The sequence below is a fragment of the Nyctereutes procyonoides genome, unplaced genomic scaffold, assembly GCF_905146905.1.
Source record: "Nyctereutes procyonoides isolate TBG_1078 unplaced genomic scaffold, NYPRO_anot_genome, whole genome shotgun sequence".
Classification (NCBI taxonomy): Eukaryota; Metazoa; Chordata; class Mammalia; order Carnivora; family Canidae; genus Nyctereutes; species Nyctereutes procyonoides.
The window spans coordinates 17,798,235-17,812,222 of record NW_026575155.1 but is presented as its reverse complement, the minus strand read 5'-3'; the positions used below and the strand labels follow the sequence as shown (position 1 = coordinate 17,812,222).

Sequence of the window (13,988 nt, the reverse complement as noted above, 5' to 3'; positions counted from 1 at the left end):
CTGACCCCAGGCTGTGGCGGCCCCGGACGGTGGGGACGCCCCGCAGCAGGAGGGTGCGCGACGGGGACCCTCCTGGGGCCGCCTCTCTCCTCCAGGCCGCCACCAACCCCGCGGGGTGCCCTGCCAGGTCCTGACAAGGCGGGGAGAGAGGCCAAGACCCTGCCCGTGCTGGGGGCTGCGGGCCGTGTAGACGGGCTGACCCTGTCTGTGCTGGGGGCTGCAGGCTGTGTAGACGGGCAGACCCTGTCTGTGCTGGGTGCCGTGGGCTGTGTAGACAGGCAGACCCAGACCTTGCCCATGCTGAGGGCCGTGGACCGTGTAGACGCGCCGATCCTGCCCATTGTGGATGCGGCGGGCCATGTGGACGGGCAGACCCTGCCTGGGCTGGGGGCCGCAGGCCATATAGACAGGGAGATCCTATCTGTGCTGGGGACCATGGGCCGTGTAGACAGGCAGACCCAGACCCTGTCTGTGCTGGGGGCCGCAGGCCATGTAGACAGGCAGATCCTGCCCACGCTGGGTGCCACAGGCTGTGTAGACGGGCAGACCCAGACCCTGTCCGTGCTGGGGCTGTGGGCCGTGTAGACAGGGAGATCCTGCCCATGCTGGGGGCTGAGGGACGTGTAGACAGGGAGATCTTGTCTGTGCTGAGGGCCGCAGGCCATGTAGATGGGCAGATCCTGCCTGTGCTGGGGGCTGCGGGCAGTGTAGACAGGAAGATCCTATCTGTGCTGGGGGCCGCAGGCCATGTAGACAGGCAGATCCTGCCCATGCTGGGTGCCGTGGGCCGTGTAGACGGGCAGACCCAGACCCTGCCTGTGCTGGGGGCTGCGGGCCATGTAGATGGGCAGACCCAGACTCTGCCCATGCTGGGGGCCACAGGCTGTGTAGACGGGCAGATCCAGACCCTGCCGGTGCTGGGGGCTGCGGGTCATGTAGATGGGCAGATCCTCCCGTGCTGGGGGCCGCAGGCCATGTAGAAGGGCAGACCCAGACTCTGCCCATGCCGGGGGCCACAGGCTGTGTAGACGGGCAGATCCAGACCCTGCCGGTGCTGGGGGCTGCGGGTCATGTAGATGGGCAGATCCTCCCATGCTGGGGGCCGCGGGCCCTGTAGACAGGCAGACCCTGCCCGTGCTGGGGGCCATGGGCCATGTAGATGGGCAGATCCTGCCCATACTGGGAGCCGCGGGCCGTGTAGACAGGCAGGTGGCCACCTGAGGGCCGGGTGCCGTCGCTCTGCACGTGGGCCTGCCTGGCTGTGGTCCTCTGCGAGAATCTCCGTCCCCGTGTCGTGCTCGGGGGAAGGCTGGGCTTGCTGGGCTGCTCCGCCACGGGGGCCCCATGCCCAGAGCCCCCGAGCCTCACTGGGCCGGGCTCACGATGCTCAGCAGGCATCATCGCAGGAGGGCGAGAAGCATCTGACTCATATTAACAAACAAGCAACTTTTTAAGAAAGCTTAGGGTTCAAATGAAGTAATTCGCAGTCGTGATGAGCGCTGCCGTCATCTCCTTTGCGTGTTCTGTGTCCAGAAGTGCAGGACCTCTGTCTCGCGGTGAACGATACCCCCAAGCACAGAAGTCAGCCAGGGTCTGCTAAGGTGAGCCCAGGGCATCGTGCAGAGGCCCCAGGGCAGGAGGGGCCAGGGCGGCCTGATGCCGCCGGGAGTCGTCCAGACCACGGCCCGCACCCTGGGTGACGACCTGAGGGCCCCGCCTGGGAGACACAGCACAGAGGGCGTCAGAACAAGCCGGGCCGTGCGATGATGGGCACGTGGTACGACCTTGAGCACGTGGTTTGACCTTGCACTCTGACTTGGGGTGCTGCGTGACCTCGGGAGTCCGTGGGGCCAGGGCCGGGGGTGCCGCGTGACCTCGGGAACACCGCACAGCCTTGCTGTGAGGTAGGAAGGGCTGCTGAGGGGCCTGCGAGCTGACCCAGCGCGGCTGGTGCCTCCAGGATAGGCAGGGCTCAGGGTTTCTGCAGTTTCTGACCAAATGCCTCCAGAATCATCTCTGTGCGGCCAGGGATCGCTGCAGCCTCAGAGGAGACCGGGTTCACGGTGGCATGCCCACGACTAAGCCGGGCTGGCTGGAATGACCGTCTCCCTGCACCCGCGGTCCAGCAGTGCCCCGTCCCCGCGCAGGCGCCCCGCTCCATGGTGCCCGCTGGCCCCACCGACGGCAGCCCCGCCGTCCCAGTACCGTGCGTGTGAGTCTCGCTGACATCTGACAGGAGAGAGGCCCTGGGAGGACAGCGGGCACTGCCGGGCGGGCTCCGGGGTGCCGAGGGTGCTCTCCACGGGGCCCCACGGACTTCCTGCCCCCGAGGGCAGCCCTTCCATGGCCATTCAAGGGTGTGCGGCCACCCCAGAGCTAAGCCTGGAAGTCCTCTAATCTTTGCTCTGTTTGTTCGGCTGTTCTTCACTTAAAAATAGGCTCAACTTGGGCAGCCCCGATGGCTCAGCGGTTAGCGCCGCCTGCAGCCCGGGGTGGGATCCTGGAGACCCGGGATCGAGTCCCACATCGGGCTCCCTGCATGGGGCCTGCTTCTCCCTCTGCCTGTGTCTCTGCCTCTCTCTCTCTCTCTCTCTGTCTCTATGAATAAATAAATAAAATAGAAAAATAAAAAAAAATAGGCTCAACTGTTCCTAGGCGCGGTGGCTCCTCCTCCCCTGGAGAGACAGCAGCTCCCCCGCCGTCGGAGCGCTTCGGGCCCCGGTGAGAGCGAGGTGTCGCCTCGGCCCTGTGTTTGCCATTCACGCCTGCCACGTGGGCTTCACGGTTCAGAGTCGCGTGAGCCTCCCGGCCGTCGGGAAGCACACTGGGCCGTCCCAACCACAGCCCGGGGCCCCGGCACCCACGGCTGTATCTGCAGGGCCACGTCTGACCGCGAGCGTGGTGCGGGCGGCACCACTTGGGAGGAGTCCTGGGGAGACCGTGCGTCTTGTTCCAGCCCTTGCTCTTGGACGCGGGAGGCTGTGTCCTTCCTGGAGTCGTTCCCGTGACTGTGCCCTCTGCGGCGCCGCTGCCACTCAACGGGAGTGTGCTCGGGCCACCGGGCACCCGCCAGTGCGGAGGAGGGCGCGGCCCGCTCGCCGCCTCTGGGGTCCCAGCAGCAGGGGATGGAAGGAAGGGCAGATAGGCACCAGCTGTCGCCGGGACCGTCAGGACCACAATGTTTGGAAAAACAGTTCTGACTTCACAAAATATACTTCGGGGGAAAAAAACAAAAACAAAAAAACTATGCAATTGTTTTTCTTTCTTTTTTTTTTTTTGCAATTGTTTCAAAGAGCTGGACATGGGTCTGAACAGCAAAGAAAGGACAAAAGAGGGGAGCCCACAGATACTGGCCGAGGCACAGCGCCCTCGGGAGGCCGCGGCCGGGGAGCCCCGGTGCAGGGGCCGCCCTCACGGGGACCCCAGCTCCCAGCACGGCCGTGGGAGCCACAAATCCTTCACTGTGGCCCACGACCAGCAGCTGGTGAGAGCGTCCGTGCATCCTGCTGCATCTGCGGTATTGGCTGCAACTTAAGTCGCAGGATTTTTTTTTTTTTTCCTAAAAAAATTTCAGGAGAGGCTTTGGTCTCTCTCAGCCGTTCTCTCCTCTGCTTCTCCTTTGGTTCAAACCGTTCTGTTTACTCCTCCCTGACTTTGCAACTTGGCATTTTAGCTGCTTTTCCTCCTTGGTGCCCCAGTGGGGCTGCAATGCCTGCAGGCGTGGCGAGCACGGGCCTCCTGCCTCCCCTTCCTCCGTGGGTCTGCGGCAGCGGGATCCTGCCCAGCGCAGACCTGCACCGTGCTTAAGGCCTGACCCTTTACGAGGCCCCTCGCCCTGCAGACTAGGGACCTCTCCTCTGATTGTGACCTCACACGTCTGCTTCCCTGGCTCCCCAGCCACGGTGATGGGCACGCCCGGGGGGACAGGCACCTGCAGCTGTCCCTCCCGCGGCACCTGCACACCTAGCGAGGCTCTCGCTCAGGTTGCCTTGGGCAGGGGGTGGTCTCGGGTCATGCTCCTGACCCCCGGCCCCCACAGAGCCCTGACCACGTGAACTCTCTGGGCCCCGGCCACGTGCCACAGCCAAGACAAAGCAGCCCCGGCCAGTGTGGCATGAGGAGTAGGCCGGCGGTGAGCCCTGGACGCCCACACTGTACCTCCAGCATGACCACACAGATCTGCTTGACGCACTGGATGATGGCGTCGGGGGTCCCCGAGATGGTCACCGCCCGCTCTGTGGAGTTGGGCAGCATGTCCCCGGCCACCTGGACCTGGGCACCTGTGGACTGCAGAAACGAGACATTGGAAGGGGAACGGGAGGGGCGGGGGGTGGTGGCGGCCTGTGCTGGAGCAGTGCTCCTGGGTTCTCGAGACGCATCGTGTCGAGGGTGCAGCGCACGACACCCACCCCGATGGCACCCCTCCATGCCCGCCTGGCACCCCAGCCCTCTGCGCATCCCCTGGGGCCCGTGGGCAGGGCTGGTCCGGCGTCTCAGCCTGCAAGGGGCATGTGCAGAGGTGGAGACAGATATGGAATCACTTTCTTCCAATACGTGGAACTTTCTCGTCCTGTGGAGCCGGAGGTCACAGAGAAAGATGGATTCTAGAGGGGCCTAAACTCTGTGCCCGTCTTTCCTTGATGGAACCAGGACGGGGTGGCCGCCCGCCTTCTAGAGAGGGAAGGATTCAGGCTTTCCCTGAATGAAGGACCAGGAATTTAAAGCCTGCACGTCCCCATCCTGCTGGGTTGGCTCAGGCCTGTGGTCCCCGGAGGCACCTGCCTGGGGGCAGAGAGCGCAGCCTCCATGGCCTGGAGCCACATGGACGGTCCGGCCTGCTCCTGGTTGGGGTGCACAGCCCCGTGGCGGGTGCCCGGCACCCCTGCACACCCGTGACAGGCTCCACGCACACTCCAGGGCTTCCCCCGGCCCATCCTTCGGTGTTTGGATGGCTCTTCCCTACCGTAAGCTCATCCCGGCAGGGCAGGGCGCGAGGTTCCGGGCCTCCCCGGGGGCAGGCCTCACCCTCCCGGGGGCGGGGCGCCAGCAGCCGGGGAGGGTCCTGTTACCTCTCTGATCTCCTTGATCTTGGAGCCGCCTTTGCCAATGAGGGACCCACACTGGCTGGCAGGGACCACCAGCCTCAGTGTCACCGGTGGTTTGCTGGTGGCAGGGCTGTTGCTCATAGAATTAATGATGTCCTGGGGAGGGAGAAAGACACTCGTGGGGGCCTGCGGCGTATACACCAGTGAGTGCAAACCCCAGGCTCGGGGAGAAAGAAGCTGGTGGGACAGGGTCCCCGCGCCCAGAGGCACACGGTCTGGGGGGGGTGGGGGCTCAGGGAGGACAAGTGCAGGGACTCGGGTGCTCCCAGGCAGGCTCCCAGGCAGAGGCGCTCGGTGCACAGTGTGGCAAACGGCTGGGTGTCCAGAGGACGGACGCCGCGGACCAGCGGATTATGGAGGCTCGAAGGCCAGCTGAGCTCAGAAGGGCAACGAGAGGACAGCCAGGTGGAGCGAAGGGGACCCACACCTGCCACCCACGTGCAGACACACAGGCCGCCGCGGCCGCGGTGCTCCCGTGGACGGGCAGGGACGGGCAGTGCAGACGGAGCCTGGACCCAGGCCCTGGCCTCTGCCCGTAGGGCGCGGCCCCGCGTGGAGGGGCTGGACACACGGGGGGCGCGCTCTGGAGGGAGATTATTCCTCAGCTTGATCGCCCTCTGAGTAAAAACACTGGCTGCGTCTCTATAAAGTCTCTGGGAACTTGAACAGCATCGGAAACACATGAAAACCTTGATTTAACCTGCTAGCACAGCTACAGACGTGCCAGGCACGGGAGTGCACGCGTGCGGGGGTGTGCGCGCCGGCGGGACGGTCCCGGGTCCAGCCCGCGGCCAAGCTCGCAGCCCGGGGAGGAGCCGCGGGGGCGGCTGGGGCTCGTGCCGGGCGCTGGGCCCACGGACACGTGAGGGGGGTGACGGGGGGTGATGGGGGGTGACGGGGTGACGGGGGGAGGGTGCTCACGGCCGCCAGGGCGTCTCTGCTGGGCCGCGGTGCGCCCACGTCCAGACAGGGATGGCCCCAGAGGCCCAGCGGAGACCATGCCCTCCCCCAGCACGCGGGGTCCCTGGGGCCGACCTCACCTCCTCAAACTTGTAGGCAATCATGGCAAAGGCCTTGAAGATGGCGTCTGTGGGGCCCGTGATGGTCACGATTCTCTCGGGGCAATTTCCCTCAGAGATGTTGATCCTCGCGCCGCTCTGGAAGGGGGGACACACCCGGGGCAGCGTTACGGGGGGCAGTACCGGGCCGGGCTCCCCGGGACTCCAGCTGCCGCGGCACGAGCTCCCCCACTAGCCCGTGAGGCCCCCCCGGGGCCATCCCCCAGAGCGCGGTCCCCGCCACGCCGCGCCCCTGCGGCCCCCGAACGGGCCTGACCGGGGGTGTGCAGGCCAGAGGCGCGCGGCCGTGGCGGGGCTCCCTGGGGCAGGACCCTGGCCTCCCGCCTCCCGCCCGCCCACAGCTGGGACTCCACGGCCAGCCCACTCACCTCTTCCCGCATCTTTTTCACAGTCTCTCCTTTCTGGAAGAAAGATTCAGACAACGGGTTGAGGCGTCGCTCTGGGCTTCCGCGCGGGTCGGGGCCCCGGGCCGGCCGAGAGCCTGACGGACGTGCACAAGCCGCCGAGGGGCCCCTCAGGGGAGGCAGCCGGGCCCTGGCCCGCTTGGGGTCAGTCTCACATCCCCCACATCCCTCGTCCTCGTCACGGGCAAAGTGGGGCCAGGCCAGGGCGGGCTCGCCCTTGAGGGAGGACCTGGAGCACGAGACGCCCCGACACCTGCCCCTCCCACAGGCTTTCGACTCCCAGATCTGCGCTCGCGTTCCCCACGGCCGCAGGGGCCACAGGGCACACGTCGGGGAAGCAGAGGCGCAGGCCGCGGGGCGGGGGCGGGGGGCGGGCTGGGGCTGCTGGGGGCCTGGATTCCAGCGGAATCCGCGTCCGCGGCGCACACCGCTGCGTGGCCTGCAGCCGGCACAGGCCCGCTGGCTCCGTCACCTTCTCAGACAGCCCAGCGGAGGCGGAGCAGTTACCTTCCCGATGATGCTTCCAACTTCCTGCAGGAAAAGAATCACAGAAAGATGATGTCACAGCAGCAGGAGAGACGCCTGCGGCAGACGCTATGCGGCAGCGAGGACGGGGGGCAGGACGGCCAGGGAGTCTGGGGGCTCCTGGTGCCCATGTGGCCTCGGTCAGACCCAGGCCCTGCCTGTGACGGACACACAGACGTGCAGAAGCAGGCGGACCGCTGCCTACAAGTGCGTCAGGAGGCCCCCGCGGTGCACGTCAGGCCGCAAGGACCCCCCCCCCCCGTGATGTAAAGGTGATAAGCGCCGCCACCGCCTTCTCACGGTTGAGGAAGCGGCCTGTGCAGACGCCCGTGGGCACGGCCCCGCCGTTCTGGAGCCCGGAGCCCGCTGCAGCGGGGACTCGCTCCTGGCCAGGCCACACGGCGCCTCCGCTGGGGTCACACCCACCCGGCGCCACGAGCCAGCCCGCTTCCTGCCCCGAGGGGGGCCTTGCAACCACACTCATTGCCCTTATTGCAGGGAAGTCCTCGGTAGTGACAATGCTCCCGGCGAAGGTCCAAAGTCCCACGGGGGCCGTGGGGGGACGAGGAGGGGGCGGCAGCAGCCAAGGCGGCTGGGCACAAGGTGGCGACCCTCGGGCGGCCGCGGCGCCCCAGCTCCCGGGGCAGGCTGATGCCCGTGGCTGCCGCTGCGGCCCCCGGAGGTGGCGGCGGGCGCACTCCCAGCGGCTGACGGCCTGCAGCAAGCGCCACCCACACTCAGGAGACGCCAAGGGGACGGGGGGGGGGGGGGGGGCTCACAGCACAAACACACGACAGACGGAGGACTCAGGGCGGTGCCTGTGCTGCTGGGCTGGACTTGGGGTAGGAACTCACGGGACCCAGTCCATAGGGACAACACGGAAATACGGTTTACACACACGTGCGCATACACACACGTGATTGTACGGACACAGAGGATACGCGAGTCGGCGGCCTCGGGCTCCGTACCTTTCCATGCATCAGCAGGCGGATCGTCAGGGTCACGTTCAGGCCGCCTTCTGAGACCTTCGACTCCATCTTTCTCCCAAAATGCGGCTGGGGGTGATGGCTTAGGAGGCCGAGGGCGCCGTGAGGAAGGACGGATGGGGCCCAGACGGTGTCACCTGGAACGAGGAGGCACAGCTGCCGTGAGCCGCGAACGCTGTCCACGGCCGCACGGTCGGGGGCGTCCGGCCCGCCAGGACCTCTGGCCTCTGGGGGGAAGGGTGCTGCCCTCGCGGTCCTGCTGGTGACACACCAAGGCTCAGGGAGGCGAAGGCTCCTGGGAGGGCGGCCCCATCCGCAACAAGGCCCGGCCCTGGGACGTGCCCCGGGCTGACCTTGCAGGGCTGGGGCGCACGGCAGCCGGGGCGTGGGTTTGGGGAAGCCGGGCAGGGGCCGACTCTGGGTGTGACCAGGCGGGTCGTGGAAGCCCTCTGGCCTCAGCTGCCGCCTCCGTACGGAGGGAAACAGGCCTGGCTCCGCCACCCGGACAGGGCAGGGGTCCTCGTGCATGGCCACAGCGTTCCCACCCCTGGCCAGGACGTCATAGGTGCTGGTGGCCCCTGCAGGTAGAGGGCCAAGGATCCCCCGTGACCCCATTCCTAAAGTGGACCTAGTGTCTGTTAACTCAACGGCCACACATCTCCCTTGTGAAGTCTTCCCGGAAGACACTCTGCATCCCCGTATCCCAGTCCACGTTTATTGGATAATTTCCGCAGACGATGGGCCTAGCTCTTAGCCCAGCGAGCAAAACGGAGGCTTCACTTTATGATTTACAGGCAGAACACGATGACGGATAATAGGCCTGAAGGACCCCTGGGAGGAGTGACCAGACTGTCCCGGCGGGAGCCCCTCCTTGAGGAGGGTTCGGGTTCTCCTCCAGTGTACCTGAGGGACAGGCACCCGTGAGGATCAGGAAGGGAGGTCAAAAAAAATGAAAGATAAAGTAAATAAAATAAATAAAGGAAGGAAGGAAGGAAGGAAGGAAGGAAGGAAGGAAGGAAGGAAGGAAGGTCGGTCAGGTGGGGCCAGGGCAGGGGCACAGCAAGGGGACACAGTAGGACCAGGAGAGGTTCCAGAACAGGCGGGAAAGGTCGCAGAACCAGAATCTCAGGCAGGCCAGGCCCAGGCGCCGGAGGGATACTTCAGTCTGCAGGCAGCCTGGGTCATGGGGGTGGGCTGCTCGGGGGGCCCTCCCGGGGTGCCAGCAGTCAGGGCAGCGAGGAGCTGGAGAGCCGCCCGCCTGGGTGCATGGGGAGGTGTCAGGGCGCAGGCCGTGGGGGTGCCACAGGCCTCTGCGGGGGCGAGGAGTGGCCAGCCTCGGAGGGGGTGGGTAGGCGACGGGGCAGTGGCCACAGGGTGTGACAGCAGGGTGCTGTCTGGGGGACAGCGAGGAAAGGAGGCCTGGCTGGGGGAGATTCCAGATGACCCGGGGCCCAGGGATCCCCAGAGGGGCACCAGGTGGACCCCGAGCGCAGAGAGTGTGCACACCTGCCCGAGTGCACCGCTGGGAGGCAGGTGGGTGCCCGGGGCCTGATGGACGGGGCCTGGGGACCTGAGTGACACCAGGGCCAGCTCCGTGGGCACCGCCACATGTGGCCCCACGCTTGGCCCGAGTCCTGCAGGAGCCCTGAGGCCCGTGTGCCCCCCACCCCGGAGTCTAGACACCAGCCCTCCGATGCGACCTGTGGAGACTTGAGGCTCCATCCACGACTCTGCAGTCGGTCCTTGTTCTGGGGAAGATATCGACCCTCTGAGCAACAGGGATCCTGACGTGAATGCTCAAGACCTAGCAAAGGTCCTAGGCCAAGTCCTAAAACCACCCTATATGTTAAAGGTGTCTCTGTCCCCCGGCCAACACGGGCGCCACTAGCCCCTCGTGGCCACTTGGATCTGGAACAAGCTCGCCAGCCGCGCCATGTGCCCCGTCGGCGGGTCTGGCTGCAGGAGGGCACCCGGAGGAGGACCCTCGGCAGGAGGAGACACGCGCTCGACGACTGCTGCGGCAGCAGGTGCACTGTGCTCCCTCTTGCACAGACACCCCGCGGCAGCCGAGGAACCCGCCAACGGAGGGGATCGCGTGCGGCCGGGCGGGGCGGCCGGGCCTCCCTCTTAATTAGCAGCCTCTCCTCCCGCGTCCGGGGACAGCAGGGCCCTGCGGCCTCTGTTATGCAACTGTTTCCAGCCCCAGCAGAGAAAGTGGGTCAGCAGGCGCCGGGGGTGCTTCGGGGTCCAGGCTGTCGATCGTCATCTGTCACACAGGCCAGCGAGCTGCTGCAGCGGCCGCTGCCGTCCTCCGTCACGCGGCGGAGCGCGAGCAGCACGGTGCCCTCTATCTGCCGGGGACAAGGAGTGGCCCTGCGCGGTGTGTAAGGTCGCCTGCGACTCGGTGCCCGACTGAACCCACCAGCCGCAGAGGGGCGCCAGGCAAGTGGCTGCCCCAGGACTGTGACTCCTCCAGGATGCAGGCTTGTCCCAGTCCTGCCGGGCCCCGGGACGCCTGTGCATCACGGCGGCCCCGAGAGCGCCCGGGCCGCGTCTGCAGCAGCGCAGGGGCAGCACCTGGGGTCACGCTCACCCAAAACCAAGTGGACGGGACACGGTCGGAAAAGATTACTGGGACTCACTCCTGCCCACACTCGGTGTGCCGGCCAGGACCCCACTTCCGTCCTCTGCAGTGCTGGGAACTTATTTGTCATTCGTCCAGTGGGAGGAGGAGGGGACACAGGCGTGGTCCCTGCAGGCCCGGGAGGTGCACGCGCCTGAGGAAGCCCGCCCACGTGGCCCCCTGCCCACACGCGTCTGACCCAGCCAGCCCTCCCGCCCCTGCCCACCAGCCTCAGGCCCAAACGTGGGGCTGCCTCAGGTCCCCTCTGTGGCCCCATCACGTTCACTAGCAAACCCAGAGACACGGACACGGAGTGAATTAATTCATCTTTTCTAGTCTACTTCTTGCCTGATACGGGTGTCCTGTTCTGGAAAATTCCTCTCGACGTGTGGCTTTGGCTGCATCCCGCTAATTTTGATATTTGTGCTCTTTCGGACGCGTTTCAAAATACTCTCCAATTTCTCTTCGACGTCCTTTCTGGCGCGTGGGATTTTGTGCGGCACGTCACCGGGCGCCCAGTGTTTGGAGCCCGCCTGGATCGTTCCTCCCGGCGACCTGCAGTTAACTCTCGTGGGGGGCAGACAGCGCGTCTTGCGACGTCTCAGGGGCGTCCTGCGTACTACGCGGTGCGTGGGGCGCTGTGCCCTCTGGCGCTGGGGCCTGCGGTCCGGGGGGGCCTGGGGGCCGGGCGGGCCCTGCGTCCTGCGCTGGAAGCGGGCAGCCTCGTTCCCACCGTGCCGCCGCCGCCCCGAGGGGGTCCACCGTCTGCTCGTTCCCGGCGGCCCGGCTGTCATCTGATCGGCGGTAGTGCGACGTGTGTCCTTCCATCTATTATTTCTGAGCGTCTGTGTGTCCTTATAGCTCGTTTCCCGTCGGCAGGGGCGGCGGGCCCAGCCTTTGATCCTCCTCTGCTTGAGACCCGGGTCTGGACCGCGGGCACCCTGCACCTGGGGCCTCCGCCCTCCTACCTGCCTCTACGCTACCACCTGGTCCTTGTCCCCCCGTTTCTGGTGTTTTCTCCTCCGCCGCCTCTTGGAAGAGCTGCATGCCTGCAGGATTCCACGCAACCTCTGTCCCTGTTTCACGGTTTTAGGGGCACCCTGGGGCCTGCAGCACCCCTTCACCTCACCCAGTACCTGTGCCACTGAGCCCAGGGCGGAGCAGCTCACGTGGGTGCCAGCTGTGCCTCTGTTTCCCCTCAGGCCTCTGCACTGCTGCCGTGGCCCTTGGGTTCTCCTGGGTTATAAACCAGCACTGTTCTTTCTTTCTTTCTTTCTTTTTTTTTTCTTGTTGTTATTTTTTTTTTTTTTTAAAGAAAGCAGTTCTTTTTTTTTTTTAATTTTTATTTATTTATGATAGTCACAGAGAGAGAGAGAGGGGCAGAGACACAGGCAGAGGGAGAAGCAGGCTCCATGCACCGGGAGCCCGACGTGGGATTCGATCCCGGGTCTCCAGGATCGCGCCCTGGGCCAAAGGCAGGCGCCAAACCGCTGCGCCACCCAGGGATCCCTCTTGTTGTTATTTTTGATATAAGTGGCTTCTCTTGCTGCCCCCCACCTCCCTCCTTGTGCTGCCCCGACCTCCCCGTTCACCTGCTGACCCCGACCTCCCCCCTCTCCTGCTGCCCCCTGACCTCCCCCCTCCTGCTGTCCCCCCACCTCCCCCCCTGCTCCCCAACCTCCCCCCTCGTGCTGCCCCCCTCCCTCCCTTCTTGTGCTGCCCCCTCCCCCCTCCTGCTGCCCCTCCCTCCCCCCTCCTGCTGCCCCTCCCTCCCCCCTCCTGCTGCCCCCACCCTCCCCCCTCCTGCTGCCCCCACCCTCCCGCCCCTGCTGCTGGCAGGAAGACTCCCACTGTCTCACTTGTCTCAGCATCTGTAATGTGCCCCTCCCATGGCACATGTAAGGATTTTCCCTGAATCCCTGGCTCTGAACCACTTACTTAGCCTGTGCCTTCTCGTACTTTCCTCAAGCCTTTCTGTGCTCATTGAGCTTCTTGGATTTGTGGCCTTAGAGTTCTCAAATTTGGAGAATTGTGGCCTTTGTTTCCAAACACACTTTTTGCCTTGCCCCACCCCCCTGGCCCCGAGGGCATGTCTGTGGGCTGCTTGACTCGAGCCCAGCTCACTTCTGCGCCTCCTGTGGGAGGTTCTGGTTCCATCCTGAAGTCTACAGCCTCCCCCGCAGCTCCCGTGAGCAGCTAATCCCACCCAGGGCACTTTTCACCTCAGACACGAGTTTTCACTCTAGAACCTCAATCTGGGTCTTGGTTACATCTTCGACGTCCCCGTTTAACACACGTGACCCTTCGCGTCTTGAACGTGCTGGGCACGGTCTTGATAATGGTTCCAACGTCCACGTCCCGCAGGCGTGCAATGGTCACTTCTGGGTGGTGGTCAGGAGGCGAATGCCGAGCTGGGACAGCGCAGGCCTCTGCTCCCCCGGGAGGGGCTCACACCGCGGGTGCTCAGCAGCCCCAGCAGACGTGGCCTCCCGGGACCACAGCGTCAGCAAGCCGCAAACAGGAGACAGAAGCGCTGCCGCCCGGGAGCCCACACACGGAGTCACCTCTTCCCGCCAGCCAGGCCCTCCATCCTGGGTGCGGGCGCGTGGCTCGCGTGCAAGGGCAGAAACGGGGTCCTGCCCAGTCCAGTCTGATGGGAAATGCAAAGTCTAGGTCTGAAACCCCCTGGATTCCTAGTGCACAGGAGACAGAAATCCAGCTCAGACTGCTTTGTGCAGTCAGCCTGCTGGACAGCTGCAGCTCATCCGGCTCTGCTGCCTGAGACCAACAGGAGGGGAAGGCGGGGGTGAGGCTGTGGTGGGGGAGGGCGAGCCGGGAAGCCTCAGTGTGCTCTGTGGACTCCTGCAGAGAAAGCCTGGAAGCCTGGGGATGAGGCCACTGCAAAGGTTCCTGACACACGTCTGCATCTCCTCCCACCAGGCAGAGACACACAGTTCCCATCTGCAATGTCCTAAGGACCCCTGGCCATGCTGGCATGATTCATGGGCTGAGGTCCGAGGTGCCAGGTCACACGGCCCAGACTGGGTGGACCCACCGAGCCGGGTGGAGCTGGTCTCACCCCTGCAGGGCACCAGCAGCCTTCACGTGCACATTCCGCTCTCCACCCGCCCTTGCCGTCTGACGCCAGGCTGGAGGGAATCCGGGGGACGAAGGTGAGCACGGGCAGATGAATCTTCTGTGTCTGCGTGAGGTCTCCAGGTGCTTCGATATTCTTCCCTCATAAAGCCGAGGAGAACATACAACCA

The 13,988-nt window shown here is 65.2% G+C and overlaps 1 protein-coding gene across 3 annotated transcripts in view; it reads right to left on the bottom strand.

Moving 5' to 3' along the window:
- Positions 1-13,988, bottom strand: part of PCBP3 (poly(rC) binding protein 3) — a 246,375-nt gene that overhangs the window by 20,865 nt on the left and 211,522 nt on the right. For all 3 annotated transcript variants that reach the window (XM_055313452.1, XM_055313455.1, XM_055313454.1), the window contains 6 exons: positions 8,082-8,236; positions 7,096-7,119; positions 6,553-6,585; positions 6,146-6,262; positions 5,070-5,201; positions 4,159-4,287 (listed from right to left, as the gene is read on the bottom strand). In XM_055313452.1, the coding sequence (XP_055169427.1) occupies positions 4,159-4,287; positions 5,070-5,201; positions 6,146-6,262; positions 6,553-6,585; positions 7,096-7,119; positions 8,082-8,236 (590 nt within the window). The remainder of the gene's footprint in view (positions 1-4,158; positions 4,288-5,069; positions 5,202-6,145; positions 6,263-6,552; positions 6,586-7,095; positions 7,120-8,081; positions 8,237-13,988) is intronic.